The sequence below is a fragment of the Beta vulgaris genome, chromosome 9, assembly GCF_026745355.1.
Source record: "Beta vulgaris subsp. vulgaris cultivar EL10 chromosome 9, EL10.2, whole genome shotgun sequence".
In the NCBI taxonomy this organism is placed as follows: domain Eukaryota; kingdom Viridiplantae; phylum Streptophyta; class Magnoliopsida; order Caryophyllales; family Amaranthaceae; genus Beta; species Beta vulgaris.
The window spans coordinates 46,379,565-46,399,267 of NC_079210.1; the positions used below are offsets into that span (position 1 = coordinate 46,379,565).

General features: G+C 35.5%; 2 protein-coding genes and 1 long non-coding RNA gene across 4 annotated transcripts; all 3 read right to left on the reverse strand.

Moving 5' to 3' along the window:
• LOC130590030 (uncharacterized) lies at window positions 1–3,178 on the reverse strand. Of its 2 annotated transcripts, none has more exons than XR_008967619.1 (4): window positions 3,155–3,178; window positions 2,992–3,025; window positions 2,408–2,464; window positions 1–835 (listed from the first exon to the last, which is right to left on the reverse strand). It is a non-coding gene; the product is annotated as an uncharacterized LOC130590030 (long non-coding RNA). The 2 variants fall into 2 exon arrangements; XR_008967618.1 differs by having other exon boundaries at window positions 1–849.
• A 3,805-nt stretch (window positions 3,179–6,983) lies between these two features.
• LOC125493699 (uncharacterized) lies at window positions 6,984–7,697 on the reverse strand. The gene has a single exon (XM_048637189.1). It carries the CDS (start codon window positions 7,695–7,697, stop codon window positions 6,984–6,986), a length of 714 nt encoding a protein of 237 aa, XP_048493146.1.
• A 10,719-nt stretch (window positions 7,698–18,416) lies between these two features.
• LOC104904237 (uncharacterized) lies at window positions 18,417–19,175 on the reverse strand. The gene has a single exon (XM_010692436.1). It carries the CDS (start codon window positions 19,173–19,175, stop codon window positions 18,417–18,419), a length of 759 nt encoding a protein of 252 aa, XP_010690738.1.
• Window positions 19,176–19,703: the final 528 nt, after the last annotated feature.

The window sequence follows — 19,703 nt, forward strand, 5'->3', positions numbered from 1 at the left end:
ATACGTTGTAAGATTATTATTACTTTTTTGACAAGAGCTAAAACTACACTAGACACATCAAGGAGAAGAACGAAAAACTCTAGCTAAGTCATGAGCATATTTGACTTGGTCTCTTGAGACCTTAAAATCAAGCATAAAGGAAGAGTGCCAGCCAAGTTGATTATATTTGGACTGTCCATCGATGCGCTACATTAGTCGAACTTTTGTTTTGTAACAGTTGGATGCAACCAAGCTTAAGATCTTAAGAGAGCCAACATCATTTTGAATGACCCATTGAAGACACGATAGAAGAATTTGAACTTCAGCTTGTAAGACACTTTTAGCAAGAAACTTGCCACCTCCAGAAGAAAGCGGTTTGTGACTAGACCTGGGCATGGACCGGACCTGTTCACGGGCTCGTCCCGCGGGCTTTGGGAAATGGTGGGTCGGGCCGGGCCGAGCTTGAAAGTTTCAAATTTTGTCAACGGCTCGGCCCAGGCCCACAGCCTCTCGGGCCGGGTGTAACACCCCCACGACTCCTCCTTTGATAAACTAGGAGAAATTGCAGAAGTTGTTATGCCACGCATGATAATACGTAAGGCTAATCAGATAATACAGCGGAAGTCTTTTAAAATAAATGAAAATACTTTAATACAACGGAAATAAGAAAGTATGTAAATGAATTACAAACTCCGAGACTATCCCATACTAGTCCCATCTTCAAAGTCAAACCTTGACCCCATTGGTCAAGTAAAGTCAAACATAACATTTAAGATAGCTTAAATAATAAAGTACTCGTGTACGGAAAGCTCCCATCCGGATGCTTATGATTTCCATGCACATCAAGAACTTGTACCTGCAACTTCTTCTCTAAACTCAGCTCACCAAATGGATCATCACAAGGTTGTTGAGGAAAAACAACAACCAAAAGAAACAAAGAAACACATACATCAGCAACGCTGAGTACATAACACAACTAACTAATGCGAATAATAATGCATGCAATCCTCAATCACTTCGGCTTGCTGTTCTTATGACTCTACATGCGACAAGCATATAACTGAACTTACTAAATACTTTCTTTTATTATTATTTGGCAATGAACGGGCACCGTCCTCCTCTTGGAGTCATACGGGCTACTATTACTTGTGTAAGAGATCCCACACCTCTTACTAAAGTTCCATGAACTTTAAATAACTTGACTTGAGAATTTTAAGCTTGTTAGTAATGAAAGAGGGTGAGAGTGAGCCTCTAGACTCAACATCTCAGAGATAAAGAATACGAGACACCTAGTCCACTCAAAGATCTTGATAATTGGAATTTCATAAACTTGCTTGATAAAATAAAAGCATTAACATCGTCATGCTAAGCTATATGCAAGGAGTATAGTTTCACACTAACTCCCCCTTATGTTCAATACTCATGGGGATCCATCCCAAGATTTTATTGCCAAAGCCCATTATGTGAGACACAATCACAATAATACATCTAGCAAATAAATTAATTTCTTATCTTTCTTTAACAAGTGAATGCAACAAACACCATAATTAACTCAATTCTAAATTCTTTGAGACATTGCTCATCTTATTACTTTAATGACTCCATGAGTCCTTTTTCTTACTCTCTTAAGGATCCATGATCCAATCAATTGAGTCATTGCTCAATGATTCAACTACTTGTGAGTCCTTGCTCAATAACTTTAACTTGTTAGACATTGCTCAATAACTTGAAACTTGTGAGACCTTGCTCAACAAAATATAATTTCTCATGAGACCTTGCTCAATAATATATAAAACTTCTAATGGGACCATGCTCAATAAAATATAACTTCTCATGAGACCTTGCTCAATACTCCCTCCGTCCCTTAATAGAGTGTCCATTTCTCCAATGCACGTTTGCCAATGCACGTTTTGTATCGTTAATATCTTTAGTTTCATATTAGTAAAAATTATAAAAGTTTGATTTTCTTAATGTACGTAATGAGACGAATCAAACAAGATCCCACATGACTATGTTTTTTCTTATATATTAGAAATATTTTTTAGGGGCTTTCTTTACCTTTGAATAGTGTCCAAAAAAGAAATGGGCACTCTATTAAGGGACGGAGGGAGTAATATATAAAACTTCTAATGAGACCATGTTCAATAAAATATATAACCTCAAATGAGTCCATGCTCAATAAAATGTTCATAGGCAAGCCATAACTTCAAGAGTAACTTTAATAACTTTAATCATGCTCAAAAGCAATAATCATCAATCACATGCTTTTCAAATATAGGAATAACTCAAAAGTTCCATTCCTAATCTCCTTTCTAAGTTCTCAACATATACTCAAACAATTTCAAGGCATAAGCCTCTCCTTACTCCTCATGCTCAATAAAATATATATCCTTTGAAACTACTAAAGTCAAGGTCAAAGTGTATGTACCTTGATTACACAAAAATCAACAGTCAAAAGTTTGACTGCTTTAATTATTCTTGAAACCTACCAACAATAAAGTACTATCAATTAGTACTTCCAACAACAATTCAAAGCTACTTAATAATTAAAATCAGCATTTTAAATATACTAATAAAGCTGATTTTTCTTACAAATGCTTTAAAAACTATTTTAAAGTCATAACTTGAAAACCTTTACTAGTAGGCAAAACCCACTACAAACTAATACTTAAAACTTTATAAAAACTACTATTTTCTAATAATTATGCTGTAAATTAATTAATAATAATAACAGAATTTTTTTTTTTTTTTACAAGTGGTTCGAAAACCACAAATCTGAAAACACCACAACCACCGGCGCCACCACGCACCGCCTGCACCACCACCGACGCGGCAGTGGCAGGTGGTGCTCTTGGCCCAGTCGTGTCACACTATCTCCTGACAGTGGCCCGTCGGATCTCATCAACTCGCCGGCGAACCACCACCGTGGTGGCCGGAAATCGCGAGCAAAGAGGGGCGAGGAGGAGAGAGAAAATAAGGAAGAAAACCCCAAAATTTCAGAAAAATAATTACCTTCTTACTTCCCTTTGATAATTGCAAGATCTTCCTATAAATTTCAAAAACAAAACTAGATTAGAAGCTAGAATTATTGAAGAGAATTACTTGAAAAACTTACTTGAGGAAGAACAAAGGTTTGAGAGGAAGAACAAAGGTTTGAGAGGAAAAACCCACTTACTCCTTTTTGAGAAATGGTGGCTAGTGAAGAAGATGGAAAATGATGGGAAACTTTAGGTTTTCCCCCTTTTTATAGTGGTAGTCAATTTGGGTAAAAGACAAAATGCCCTTACTCATCAAATTGCCAAAATACATTTGATGATAAATTTCCAAAATAATCTTCCTACTAATATTAAAAAATACTTTCTTGAAAATACTAAAATACTTCTTTGTGGAATACTCAAATACTCTTTTGGTAAAATGACCAAAATACCCTTCTGCTCTTAAATACTGAAATTAAATAGCTTTAATAATTAAAAATGATTAAAACTATTTAATTAAATATCTTAAAAACATGGGGGATTACACCGGGCTCGTGCCTCTTATGGGCCTAACCCATATTTTATGTTTTTTTTGTATTTTTGACAGTTTTAGGCTAAAAAACAAAGGAAATGAGCGTTCGGTCCGCGAGCTCGTGCCAGTGTGGGCCTCAAACAAAATTTCTTGACCATGACAGACCCGTGGTGTAACTCCCCGACCTCTAAACATTATTTTTATGTTAATTAATCCAATGTTAGCAGCGGAACTTAGATGGTCGGTGCGCTACTGCCATATTTTCCGTTTGAGAAACTACAAGGCAAACATTCGTTCATATCGCTAAACATATTATAGTTATTAAAACTCATAAGCATCTTAATTATATAAATATAAATAGTTAATCATAGATAATTACGTAGTTATAGTTAAACTAAGTTCGTGGTCTATCTAGTGTTCATAAGTTTAGATTAAAACCAATATAGTTTTTCATAAAGTAAAGTAGTTGACCATCCTCACTTTTACGCCATCCCATCACCTTCATCAGTACCTAAAACCAAAAGCAACATTGTGAACCGAAACTCAGTAACATACTACCCTAACAACGTAAATTCATTTCAATTCATTTTATTTGCAAACAGGGAAAAGAGAATATAGTAAAACATATTTCAAATTCGTAATGAAATAATAGCAAAGTAAACTATTATAAATAGCATCTTGGTACTTCATAAATTCCAATTATCTTTTCATCTTTTAACATGGTAACTGGCGAGTATAGACATGTGGGACGTCTCCCACAATGTGATGACCCTCAAGGAGCCCAACTCCCTTTTGGATACACCACCATGTGATGATCCTCAAGGAGTCCCGCTCCCTTTTTGGACACACCGCTCACACCAAAATAACATGCGGTACCTCTCAAGGAGCCCGACTCCCTTTTCGGGTGTACGATGGGTCCGAAGGTATGTGCACGACCATAAAGTAGATAAGCGTAACATTATACTACCAGAAGCTCTTTCACTTTTATTTATCATGTTTCCTTTGTTTTGCATTCATCGGCATAAGCCATAGATCTTTCATGAATCATACTTGAGCATCAATAACTCATAAAATCATCATTTACGAAAATCATTCGAAGGCAATTTAATCCCACAATCCATATAAGAATCACATCGCAAAATCCTTAAATAATTATAAACATCATTTCATAAATACATTTCGAAGGGGATCGTGGATGTTAGCAATAGATGTTATCTCGATTCATGCGTAATAACTTGAAAGCCGGGGGAGGCTGTAATGTCCTTTCCTTTTAATCTAACCATGAAATGACGCACCAAAAGTATAAATATTCGATTTATTTTATCAACTGATCTTTAGTTATTATTAATACTTTTATTATTATATATCGTTATTAACGCTACATATATTCATTATTTAAGCTTACGTTACTTTAATTAATGGAATCATAATTTTACTCGTAATATATTTGTACTATAGGTAATTTAATAAGTAAATTAGCTTCAACAAGTTTTATAATAATTTAAGTTATCGTAGGCCAACTAATCATAAATTACTAATATTCATTTATTTTCATATTATGAGAATAAATTGACAACTATTATTACAAGACATGATATATTGGGTTTCTTTTCTTAAAAGAAAATTTTAGCTAATAAATTAAAGGCATGAATTAGTAAAGTATAAGTGTATAATAAGAAAATTCAAATTTGAGCCCAATTTAGAGTTTTATTTGTTGTTTGGATATTTGGGCCTAGATTAATATCAACATATTTAAAAAGGACTTGAAGCATGGAGAGGTATTACCTCCTGCTTATCTGAGCCAGCACGAAAAACAGTGGAGGAAGGAAGGTGGCAGCGGGTTCAAGCCCCGGCGAGAGAGGCGGGAGGCGCGGAATTCCGGCGGTTCTGGGCGGCTCGTCGGCACAAGGATGAGAAAGAGGGAAACACGGGAGAGAAAGAGAGAGTTGGGGCGAGAGAGAGAGAAGAAGAGGAAGAAGGGGTGGGCGAGTGAGGGAGAAGGCGGCGGTGGGTAGGTGTGGTGGTGGCACACCGGAGGTGCGGCAGTGCAGCGGCACTGCGGTGGTGGGCAGGGGGGTTTGGTTCGAAACAGAGGAGAGAGAATGTAAGTGTTGCGAAAAAAAAAACAGAGGTTTGGGGGTGGTTTTGGAGGCGTTTTTCCGGCGGGTGGTGGAGTTGTGGAGGTGAGTGGGTAGTAATGGAGGAGCAAGGGCTATTTATAGCCATGATTGGGGTTTAATTTATGTGAATTGGGTGGATTGATTTTGGTGAAAATTTGTATTTTTGGATGGGTTTGAATTGAGGTTTTTAATTGAATAATAGATTGTTTGTGTATAAAAATTCAGGAGTGGAGTTAAAACTCCATTGTTGGGTTGGTTTGTGAAGAAAAATGAAGATGGGTTGAAACAGACTTTCTGTTTTGAGTTTTTTTTTTTTTTTTTTTTTTTTTCTTTTCGTTTTTCTTTTTTTTTTTTTTTGTTTTTCTCATTCTTTTTTTTTTTTTTTTTTCTTTTCCTTTTTATTCTTAACACTATTCATTTGTGTAGTAATCAATTTGTTTATTACTTTGTTTCCTTACTCTAATTTATTGTTATTGTTTAATCTAACATAACTTTATTATTTGCAATATATATTTATTTAACGAATTAATTATCCTTTATCATTACTTGGATATAGAATAACAAAGTTTCAATAATAACTTATGATTAAAGGAAAATACTAACCACTAATTATTCTTATTTAATTTAAGCAAAGTTTAAATTTTCGGGATATTACATGTGGCCCACGTAGCGGACAACGGACCGAGCCGGAACTCGTGCGGGCTCGTGCTGGGTCGAGCCCAAATTGTGTCGGGCCGGGCCGACTCGCGTGTTGGTCCGGCCCATGCCCACCTCTAGTCGTGACCAGTATCACACATAACCTAACCAACTCCGGCATGTTTTGTGTTTTTGTCCCAAGATCCATCTATCTGTATAATATGAGCAGCCAACCCATTAGATTCTTGACCTAAATGGAGCAACATAAAACCAGGAGGAGAAATCTGGATATTTCTGGAGGATGAAGGAATCTAAGCTATTTTTGCAATACCTCCATATATGATTATATGAATTTGGTTAGCTTTTCATAACACATAATGATGTGTAGATATCCTGCGTAAATACATAGCATGATATATTATTATGTATCCATGTTTAGGGTTGTAACCAAGGGATGTATACAACTTTATATATATTTCTAACCGTATTTCTTTAAAAAAAATTCTTGAAAGAAGTAACTTTGAATGTAAACGTAGTGGCCAATATTTTGTTTGTTCAAATGGAGTAAACTTGTATTAAATTATCAAGCCATAATACTATCACAACAATCTATATATATGCTCCCAGAGGAGAAGTCACTAAATACCAAAACCAACAACTAAACAATAAGTGACTAATATAATTTGGTATGTACATCAGGAGAAATATTTTACAATCTTATTTCCATCAACAATGAAATAATTAGCAAGACATGATGAAATCAGATCGACACAATGGACAAGTACTTTTCTTCTCGAGAATCCAAGAAACCAAACAACTCCCATGAAAAATATGAGAACAAGCGAGACTTGCAACTTCTTGTTCACCACTATTGTACGACTTATCAAACTCCTCGAAGCAAATCGAACAAGAACAACCTGTATCAACCTTAGTTGGCCTAATAATTTTGTTAGTACGTAGATACGTCTCTACTTCTTTGGCACATGCCTTTTTCTCTTCATCAGTGTCTATGGGTTCTTGGGGATCCATACCCGTATTAGTCATATCCATATCCTCATCATACTCATATTCTGGTCCCACATTAATCTGGACAACCATTGCAAAAGACTTACGATCTAGTGTTGAAATTTCTTCAAGAAAGGTCTCACATGTATCATCCACCACATCAATGGCACAACCATGAGCCTCGCCATCCACATCAAATTCTAATAACCACTGTAAAACGTCAGCTTGTACTTTTGGACGATTATATGGACTTGTTCTCTCTAACCTGAAACTCCCACTTTTGTCGACGTTGATGTAGGTATCATGATAGTATATCTGAACAGTGAAGAACTCATCGACTCGGCGATTTGGGTCTGGATTCGAGCTCGGCTCGACTGCCCAAGAGGTTACTTCAACCCCGGATTTCGCCAAGAATGACACCGGATCCACGTCTTCGTACAATGTAGTCATGTCTCAAGATAAAGTTTTGTTTAATTTTTGGTGAGGAAGAAGGGAAGAATCTTAGCAAAGTAGTACAACGAAGAACCCAAAACACTAAGACTTTGTAAAAACTAATATCTCAATCTCAACTTTGTCATCAGACGTATGTCATATATATATATATACAACTTTCCTAGTCAAATTCAACTTTGTCATCAGACGTGTGTCATATGTATATCTATATACAACTTTCCTAGTGAATTCGGAAAACCAGTTTCCTATTCTAATGCAGTTACTGTATGTTAGTTGTTGTGGTTAATAGGACTATTTTATTTGATATCTTCTCACTTGGCTAGGATAAGAACGACGGTATTATGTCTTATATAGGGTATGTATAGTTTATTTGGTGGCCAAGTATAATATCAAAGTTTTTGTTTGTTTAAGAAGCTTTGTGATGAGTTAGAATTATGGAAAGATTCTGTTAGAAAAGGATTATGGAAATTAGTTAAATCAAATTTAAGGAACGGAAAATAAATATTTACTGACACAATCCTATAAGTAATAACATATACAATTTGTATTTCTGGTAGTCTGGCACTCTTTGTTTTTCTTCATATGGTATTGAAGAACACAATTTGTTAATAATTTGTCTATTATAAATATTAGTATATTATAAGAAAAAAAAAGAATTATGGGAGTATGCTAGTAGACAAATCAGACAATAATATTTTTGTAATATGAAAATCGATTTTTTCATCAGGTACCCCTTGAGGTTTTTTAATGTTCACCTAGTACCCTCGCATTTTCTAAAATTTACCAAGTACCCCTGTGGTTTGGAAAAATACCTCACGTGACCCTTTTGTTAAATATAACCCTAAAAAACTTAAATAACCTTAACTTCTACCCTATTCTAACCCTAATCTATAACCCTGACCCTAACCCATAACCCTACCCTAAAACCTAACCATTAACCCTCCCATCACCCTCCCACCACCCATTCCTCTACCCACTGCAGCCCCTCCTACCACCCCAGCCTCGCACTACCGCAGCCGCTCCCACCACCCCTACCCTCACACTTCAAGCAACGCCTCCCCCACCCTTTGCGCAACGCCTCCCCCCCACCCCCCACCCTTCGTGCAACGCCTCCCCCACCCTTCGCACAGTGATTCCCTGTTGCCAACCCTGCACATATGCCTTTCTTCACGAAGCTTTTGGCACTCCGGATACTCCCCAAGGAATAACTATTAGAATACCCTAAACGAGCATTAAGCACATCACTCTTTAGATAGTATTTCACTGGCATCACACGACTTAGGAGAAAATTCTTAAAATGAAGGAGTCGTCATACCTGACGCCCAAGCAAAGCATCATTAAAAACAGAGAGATTTTTAAAACCCATACCACCCATACACTTTGGCTTGCACATTTTCTCCCAACTCAACCAGTGCATCTTCCGAGCTTCCCCTTTACCACCCCACCAAAATCGAGCCATAGCAGAACTAATCTCCTGAATTATGGCAACAGAGAATTTGTAAACTCCCATATATAAGATAGGTAGGAATAGCCTGGATGACAGCTTTGATAAGAACTTAATTCTTTCCCTGCTCTAGATAACAACTTTTCTTTCGAGCCTCGCAATTTTTTTCCACACTCGATCCAAGATACTTCGAAACATCACCTTTTTCGAACTTTCGCTGGCAGTTGGAATACCCAAATACTTCTGATGCTTATCCACTTGCTTCATTTGGAGCAGATCTAATAGTGATATAAAACTCGAGGTTGGGTGTTAATAATTTTGAGATTTACATGTTGTTTTGACTTAGAGATAAGGGCCGATCTAGGATCTAATTAAAATTATGGTAGCACACGGGCCAATATACAAAAAGAATGTTATATTTAATGTTCCATCGATTTTTATATCTCTGTGATCCGGAGCATTCCAATTCCGAGATATCACGGTACGGATGAGTGGACTTGGCATTACTCAAAACATGGGGACTTTACCTTGAGGAGTGCATATTACTTGGAGATGGAAGAAAAAAAGAAAGACGTGGCTACGTCATCGGAGAATACTAGCTGCCATTTATGGAAGAAATTATGGGAAGCTAATTAACATTCCTTCAAAATTGAAGCTCTTTGGCTGGAGAGCCCTCCATGAGGGTTTAGCAACACTTGAAAATTTTGTTAAGAGGGAAATGGAAGGTGAAATAAGGTGTCCGATGTGTGGGGAAGATAGAGAAACTATTATGCCCACTCTCATTGAATGTGAGGAGGTGAGAAGAATGTGGAAACAATCACCTCTAAGGCTCAAAATCAATGAACATAGATGTGTTTCCTTTCGAAATTAGTGCGTTGACAAGGCGAAAAGTATAACGGACGCCCACTGGTGGGCAATGTTTTGAAGTATATTATGGAATGTTTGGCTGAGGCGAAATGCTTGGGTGTTTAGACAAAAGAAGACGACGATTGAAGACGCGTTAGATAAGGCCATTGTTTCTATGCGTGAGTATCTGGAAGCTACTGAAGATGGTTGCGACCACTCCCAGGTAGTTGTGGTCGAGAAGGGAAGGTGGATGCCACCGACTGCAGGTACTTACAAAGTTAACTCCAACGCCACATTTTTTGTAGATGGAAAAGTGAGGTGTGGGGGGGATTATGCGTGATGAAAGTGGCAAGGTTATGGGTGCTACATGCTTGTTGATTGAAGGAAAATACAAAGTAGATGTTGCGGAGGTTGTTGCAGCTCGTCATGCCCTCTTGATTGCCTTAGAGTCCGAGATCCATCGAGTGGTTCTTGAAAGTGATTGTAGCAATCTGATCCATCACTTGAAGAAGAAAATAAAGGAGATGACCAGCTTTGGTTTCATTGTTTTGGATATATTGATGCTAGCTAGTAATTGTTTTTTTATTGCTTTTAATCATGTTTGTAGATTTGGGAACAAGGTTGCTCATAAACTTGCCCATTTGAGTAGGAATTTTTCTGAGATGCGAGTTTGGTTATAGGAGGTGTCTGTAGAGGCTCAAAATATTGTACTTGTAGACCTTTTGGTTGATGAATAAACATACTAGCTAGCTTTCCCGGTCGAAAAAAGATTTTATATCTCTGTGACTCTGTCAGCGCCTCATCCACATACACTAGTCCATCCAACTACTTGGCTGAGCTCTCCTCCTCTTCTTTGTCCAAGCTTGGTGTTGACATAAGCGGCTAAGCTCAAACAAATATCATGAGAGTTGAGACGGCATGGTTGATGGTTGTTGACGCAGTTGAAAATTATGGAGAAAAGCAAGCACTAATCCCGATAAAGAGCTGACAGATTTACAAGCGATAAATCTGTAAAAGCTCCGGAATCCACCAGAAAAGAGTAGAAACTCTGTGATATTTTTAAAAGTAAAAAACTGCCTCCAAACAATGACCTAATAATGTTGAAATACTTAACACAAAACCCTAATACGAAATTAAGGAAATAATAAAATCCGAAAATAATTAAAATGCTTATTTTGGGCCTTAAACGAACTCAGATGGCTTAAAAAGCCTATACGTCACGGCATAGTTGAGATTGACTCGTTAGCCCGTTCCGCTTCCGAAAAGGTATCACAATAAGCAATCGGACTCCGTAAGCCCGATTAGTGGAAATCATTTCAGGCGTTTTTGTCGAACTTCATTATCGAACTTATCTGCTAACCTTTCTACGTCAGTTGTAGTGGTCATGGCTTGATTAGATGACATGATTGGTTGATCTTGCGCGTGTTAGAGTTAGAAAGGCATAGGATATGAATTTGCTTAGCTTTTCATTACACGTAATGATGTGTAGATATCCTACGTAAATACATAGCATGATATATTATTATGTATCCATGTTTAGGGTTGTAAACTTGTAACCAAGCAAGGGATGTATATATATACATTTCTAACCGTATTTCTTTTTAAAAAAAATCTTGAAAGAACTTTGAATATAAACGTAGTGGCCAATTTGTTGTTTGTTCAAATGGAGTAAACTTATACTCCCTCCGTCCCAAAATATAGTTCTCATTTCTATTTTGAGAGTCAAAATTTAAAATTTTTGACCAAATATTCTCATTAATGTATACAAGAAAACATATTCATGTGGGGCCTTGTTAGATTCGTCTCAATGTGTACATTCATAATTTCAATTTTTTATATTTTTTACTAAAAAATAGAAGATATAATAGGTCAAAGATACGTCTCGGAGACTGTGCAAAAAGAAATGGGAACTATATTTTGAGACGGAGGGAGTATTATATTATCAAGCCATAATACTATCATACAACTATTACAACCTATACTCCCAAATGAGAAGTCACTAAAGTCTAAATACCAAAATCAATACAATCTTATTTCCATTAATAATGAAATAATTAACAAGGCATAAAATTAGATCGACACAATGGACAACTATTTTTTCCCTCGAGAATCCAAAAAACCAAACAACTTCCATGAAAAATATGAGAACAATCAAGATTTGCAACTTCATGTTCACCGCTATTATATGACTTATCAAACTCCACTAAGCAAATTGAACAAGGACAACTCATATCAACCTTATTTGGCCTAATTATTTTGTTGTTCCGTAAAAACGTCTCTACTTCTTTGGCACGTGCCTTTTTCTCTTCATAAGTTTCTACAGGTTCTTGGGGATCCATACCCCTATTGGTTATATCCATATCCTCGTCATTTTCATATTCGGGTCCCACATTAATCTGGACAAACATTGCAAGAGACTTACGATCTAGCTCTGAAATTTCTTCAAGAAAGGTCTCACATGTATATTCCACCACATCAATCGCACAACCATCAGCATTGCCATCCACATTAAGTTCTAATAACCACTGATAAACTTCAGATTGTACTTTTGAACAATAAAATGGACTTGTTCTCTCTAACCTGAAACTCCTATTTCTGTCGACGTTAATGTACGTATCATGATAGTATATGTGAACGGTAAAGAACTCATCGACTCGGCGATTTGGGTCTGGATTCGGGCTCAGCTCGACTGCCCAAGAACTTACTTCAACTCCGGATTTCGCCAAGATTGCCACCGGATCCACGTCTTCGTACGGTGTATTCATGTCTCAAGATAAATATTTGTTTAATTTTTGGTTAGGAAGAAGGGAAAAACCTTAGCAAAGCAGTACAACGAAGCAGCCAAAACACCTTGTTAACTAGTATCTCAATCTCAACTTTGTCATTAGACGTATGTCATAAATATATATACAACTTTCCTTTATAAAATTCGGGAAACCAGTTTCCTATTCTAATGCAACTTTCTATATGTTAGTTGTTGTGGTTAATAGGACTATTTTATTTCTGTTCACCCCATCTTATTTTCAGTTCAGTTCAGTTCAACTCCATTATTTTATAATCATTTTGTTAAATATTATTATTATGTTGGTCTAAGGTATTTTACTAATATTATTATTATTATTTATTTTTATATAATAATAATAATAATTATTATTATTATTATTATTATTATTATTATTATTATTATTATTATTATTATTATTATTATTATTATTATTATTATTATTATTATTATTATTATTATTATTATTATTTCTATGTATTATTTTGTTTATTATAGCTTTACTCATTATTATTACTATTATTATTATAACATGATTTAGGTCAAAAGCACAAATAAACCCACGTTTTTTTCGGCGTTAGTTGTTTAGTTAACAGGAAGTGAGGAAAATGGGGGCAATGAAATTCCTATGAAAATGAAACTCCCTCAAAACGTGAGAATTTATTCACCTAGCCCCTTTGATCATTCAAATTTTACACATCAATTCATGTGAATTACAAATTCCTTGATGTCAACCACACACATTAGTCAATTTTCTAGGAATTACAAAAGGAAAATAACTTCCTAGAAAATGGAACTTTTTATGAGAATTAAATTCTCATGTATACCAAACAACCACTAAATGTCAAAGAAGTGCATTGATAAATATATACATTTAAAACAAGTTAACTAAAGAAACACAGAGGAAATACATGCGATACTGTTGAAGCTATGATGTATAGCGCACACCACATGTGAGTGTCCCACATTGATTAAATAAGAGAGATGGGTTCACTTTATAATGCAAAAGGGTTACTCCCCTTATTGCTATATGGTTTTAAGGTGGAACCTACTTTGTGTTGTGAAGTGGACTCTCTCTCCTTGTGATGGGTGCGGCCCAGGCCCATAATTTAACACATACACTAGTATAATTTTGCAATTCTTATCTTGGTCTTATGTAAAAAAAAAAAAGGTTTATAAAGAGTTTTTATAAGGACTCATTCCATATATATCATTCCAATTTTTCAATTTCTGGTTTAAAGAATTTTAATTGATAAGTCTGAGAAATGAAGTGGTATAATGTAATAAAATTATTCATGCATACTTGTATTTATCAATTTATTATCTTGAAAATTAAAAATAGAAAACAAATTTTATTTGGTAATCTAGATGTTCAGTAAAGAAAAAAATTGGAAGCAAAAAAGCAATTTACGATTGTGAACAACCATTTTAAGACGTTGTATCGAAAGTCGAAACTGGCTTTTTTTTTTTTTTGCCGAGATTAGGGATCCCATGATAAGATGAAAGTTCCTGTTAGATCGTAACTGCTCGCATGTTAACCCGGCCTAGATTTGCGGGCACATACTTAGATAGTGGGGAGATGTGGGTGGTAAGGGGAAACCCTCTCTCAAAGTGTCCCCTAATGGTGATCCAACCACCAACCTTGAAGTTGTAAGGTTCTTTAGTTACGACTAGGTCAATTTTAATTTGGTGTCGAAACCTGCTTATTATACCAACATGTGAGTTTTTAATTGTACTTATGACCTTCTCTATTAACCGATCTCAAAAGTTCCTCTAAACAAAAAAATTAACGAACATTCCATCCTTACATGTCTCCTCTACCCTTTCCAAATCCTCCTCATCGCTGGATAAGATCATAATCTTATCTAACTGATCAATGATCATTAGCATCACACATGGGCTCCTCTTCTTCCTCCTCGACGACCTTACCAATGGCGGATTTTCATTGGGGCAGGCCTGGACCTGGCCCCGTAGGTTTATTTTTTAAAAAAATTAAGCCTTATAGTTTAGAGCCCAAAACCCAGCATATAAAAACAAGTTACACAACATTATAATATGTTATTGTGGAAAAATCTGGCCCCTATAGCAAATCTTTCAAGATCCGCCACTGGTACCTTACTCCACTTTTTACCACCAGGCCTATCACCCCGGCGCCCCCTCAGAATCCTCGGCCTCGAGTAGACGAGTACGACCTCTATCAGCGCCTCATCGAAGTACATTCCACTGCTAGCTAGCTCTTCGCGATCTTCTACATTATCCAAGGGCCTGTTCTCCCCAGCTTATTTTCAGTTCAGGTCAGTTCAGTTCAATTCAGTTCAGTTCAGCTCAGTTCAATTCAGTTCAGTTCAATTCAGTTCAGATCAGTTCAGTTCAGTTCAGACCAGTTCAGTTCAGTTCAGTTCAGTTCAGTTCAGCTCCTGACAATACTTTTACTCTCACATATCACTATTCATTTCAGTTCAGTTCAGTTTAATTCAGTTCAGTTCAGTTCAGATCAGTTCAGTTCAATTCAGTTCAGTTCAATTCAGTTCAGTTCAATTCAGTTCAGTTCAATTCAATTCAGTTCAGTTCAGTTCAGTTCAGTTCAGCTGTTTTATGCCGCAGAGAACAGGCCCTAAGTACCAAGTGCTCCTCTTCTTCGGCGACGGCGAAGCTCAAACAAAGATCGACGGCATGGCTGTAACGGCCGGTCGTGGTTAGATTAAATGACGTGATAGGTTGGTCTTGGTCTTGTGTCAATTGGTAAGAAAGGCGGAGAATTAACATATTGCAGTTGCAGGTTCTTGTTAGACATATTTAGCCTATGTAAATATTTAGCCTTATTAACGTATTACGGTTGTAACTTGTAACTTATAACTTGTAACCTAGGGATATTTAGCAGTTCTTTTGAAAATAAAATTTTATTTCAAAGAATGTAATTGGGTACAATCTTTGTAAATAGTTTATAATAAAAATAAACTAAGTCCTCTAATTATATTCCGTATCTGGAGAGTGACACGTGTTGGTGTCGACTTGTAGTTGAGTGTAGGGTGGTGTTTTGTCAACGTCAACCTGAGTTTGAGTGTAAAAATTTGTAAACACAAATTTTTAAATGTCTGTAAAATATATATATAATCAAAATATGTGAAAAAACGACAATTTTATTAATATGAATATTTGAGTAAAATCTCTAATGTGTATCCACTGATTCGATATCCAAGAATGATTTGATTTTCTTGAGAGAGAGCCTCCGAGCTTGATCTCCTTCAAGTATGGTTGTCTAGAACTGATCTGAAATTTTATTTCAATAAATGTGTTGAGTATAATTTCTGTAAACAGTTTATAATATAAATAAACCAAGTCCCCTAATTTTGTTCCATAAGTGGAGAGTGACACGTGTTGACGCCGACGTGGAGTTGAGTGTATGATGACTTTTTTTCAACGTCAACCTGAGTTTGAGTGTGGGATGACGTTCTGAAAACGTTAACTTGAGTTGAGATTTTGTTTGACTGTACGTGAATGAGGGCTGATAAAAGCTTGAATCTTAGTCGAATGTGTTTGAGTGTGTTTGAACAATCGAGCATGGATTTGATGTGCTTGTTGACGATTTGCAGAGAGAAGAATTTTATGAGCTGTGAATGAAGTAGGTGAGGTCTATTTATAAGGTATGAAGCTTCTTTCATGGACTTGGTAGTTTATGGGTTTGGGCCCGTTTATGACTTAGAAGTCTTTTTTACTTTTGTCATTCGACCATCTTATATGAACTAGTGATACGGCCTGATCCAAATTATATTTGTTTATTTTAGTTTGGATATTTTATTTTGATGGGCTAAGTTAATTAAATTGGACTAATTATATCTATTTTAGCTCAATAATAATAAATTTATTTTTATATAAAACACTAATAAATTTTTAGTGTCTATAGTGATATATTCGGCGTTAGTGCGTGGTTTGTTCAGACAACTTTTAGATTTGGAATTTTGGAAAGTCTTATTTCCATCAGAATAGGATCATGGAAAGCAGTACAATCAAATTTAATCATTTGATCTCAACAATCAAATTTAATCAATAGAAAATAATATGCAGTGATTCAATTCTATAAGCAATTATAAATATTACCCTTTTTGAAATGGTATCTACACATAAAATGATATTTCTAATGATTAGTATTCAGGATACTGCATAGCATATACGTATGGGTTAGATTAGGAGTGCTTATCGAGCGAGCCGAGCCCGAATAGTATTGGGCTCGGCTCGAGCTCGTTCGACTTTCCATGGGCTCGGCTCTGCTCGTGAGCTCGCCGAGCTTGGAGGAGCCGAGCTCGTGATTAGAATTTAGGGCTCGAGCTCGGCTCGTGAGCTCGTTAGAATTTGTTTTTTTTTTCTTTTTAATTGTTTTTACTTTTTTTTATCTTTCTTCTATTATATACCTTAGTTAATATCTTAAAAGAAATACTTAATATAATTTTTAATATAGATAAAAAAAAATTAATATATAAATAATTTTTTAATATATAAAGAATTTTTTATTATATAAACAATTTTTTAATATAAAATAATTTTTCATATAAAATAATAATTGAGTTGTCCAGGAGTTTTACGAGTCGAGCTTTCGCTCGTTTAAGTCTCGAGCCGAGCCCGAGTTTCAACGAGCCGAGCTTTGACCGACCTGAGCCCGAGCTGCTCGCGAGTTTGTCAGGCTCATTATCACCCCTAGGTTAGACCAAGCAAGGCTTGACCTAGTGGTAAGGATTTGACCTTATGACTTTAAAGTGTAACATTAAGTAGAAAAGTGCACATATTTTATTTGTTGAAGTGTAACTTATTGTACTATGATATGATACAAAAGCAACATTATTCCTGTCAAAATTTATATACCGGAAAAAAATGCATTCATAATATTAAGATTCTACAATCATGATGATACTAATTCCATAACACGAGTTTAGGGTCCGCTATGTTCAAGTTCAACTTATATTAACTTATATAACAAGATATTATAAGATCATATAAGATTAGATAAGATATTCAGTTAACTTATCTTCACTCCTTTCAGGAAAAAAAATAAGATAAGATTTTATAAGATCAAATAAGATAAGATTTAATAAGATCTTATAAGATAAAATCAGATTAAATAAGATTTTATAAGATCTTATAAGATAAGACAAAATAAGTTGAAGAGAACCGAACTAAGAATCTATCTATCTGCCAATTAGATTAGTAAGGAATGATGATTTGACACAGAGTCTCTCCATCTAGACGTTTTCTTCAATTGTGACAAAAAATTTACCAGCCTGAAATTTTAGAGTAATGCAAATCATATTCTGGCCTTTAGCTTTAGTCTAGGTAAAAACGCAAAGCAGAAATGCAGTTAAAAGATTTGCTAATGACTGGATTTTTCTTTAAAGATTTGCAGAAAAAGCCTAAATTACTTCCAAGTTCGTTGAAAAAAAACTTAGAAACCAAAAACTGGCTTGTTCGAGTAAACTTAAACTTATAACATGAAGCCATAATACTATCAATACATGCAACCTATACTCCCAGTCTCCCATATATATAGGAGAAGTCACTAATGACAAATACCAACAACTAAAAAATAAGTGACTAATTTGGTATATGAGGAGAAAGAAATAATACCATCTTATTTCCATCAATAATCAAATAACTAGTAAGGCATGATTGCCATGATATTAGATCTACATAATGGGCAACTATTTTTTCTCTCGAAAATCCAAGAAACCAAACAATTCCCATGAAAAATATGAGAACAACCAAGATTTGCAACTTCTTGTTCACTACTATTATACGACGTATCCTCCAAGCAAATCGAACACTGCCAACCCATATCAACCTTACTTTTCCTAATTATATTCTTGGTCCGTAGAAATGTCTCAATTTCCTTCATACGTGCCTTTTTCTCTTCATAAGTCTCATGGGGTTCTTCTTCGTCATCAATCTCCATATCCATATCCATATCCATATCCATATAAATATTCATATCATCGACATCCCAATATTCCGGTCCCACTTTAATCTTGATTGTTACTTCAAGAGACTTACGATCTTCAAGATAAATTTCATCAGAAAGGATGTCACAGCTTTCAACAACCAAATAAATAGCACAAAAATGAGCGTTGGCATCCACATCAAGTTCATCTAACCACTCTTTAATGGCTAGTCGTGCTGTTGTACGATTAAATAAGCATGTTCTCTCTAACCTGAAACTCGCACTTCTTTCGACGGCATTGGGGATGTAAGTATCATGATAGCATACGTGAACGGTAAAGAACCGATCGACTCGGCGATTCGGGTCTGATGGGTTCGGGCTAGAACTCGAACTCGAATTCGGCTCGGCTGTCCAAGCAGATACTTGAACCCCGGGTCTCGATGAGTATATCAAAGGATACATGGGTACACTGGTCATGTCTCTAAGTAAATTTTTGTTTTGGAGAGAAGAAAAACCTTAGCAAAGCACTACAACGAAGAAGCTAAGCCAAACAATATGTAAAGCTAAAATCTCAATTTCATCTTTGTCATTAAACGTATGTATATATATAGAATTCGGTTTCCTAATGTAATCCAAATCCTTCATGAGTTGTGGTTAATTAATAGGAATATCGACACTATTTTATTTGATAAGTATCTTATTACTTAGGATAAGGGAGACGATATTATATCTTATTTACGTGTTTGGATTCTATAGAGTTCTAAAATAAATCTACACAGAAGAGTTGGGGCAATGTCAATTACTCCCTCTGTATTTTTTTATCTTTTTGATTTTGCACGTTTGTCAATGCACTTATTTTATATTAAATATATTTCATTAACATATTAATAAAAATTATAATAATTGAATATTAATAAAGTACTCATCGAGACGAATCAAACATAACCCTACATGACTATATTTTTTCTTATATATTGAGAAAAATCTAAAAGTTTCTTTTTAATT

Excerpts from the sequence above, each read along its gene's own strand:
- LOC125493699 (XM_048637189.1), bottom strand. The coding sequence starts at position 7,697 with ATGACTACATTGTACGAAGACGTGGATCCGGTGTCATTCTTGGCGAAA.
- LOC104904237 (XM_010692436.1), bottom strand. The coding sequence starts at position 19,175 with ATGACCAGTGTACCCATGTATCCTTTGATATACTCATCGAGACCCGGG.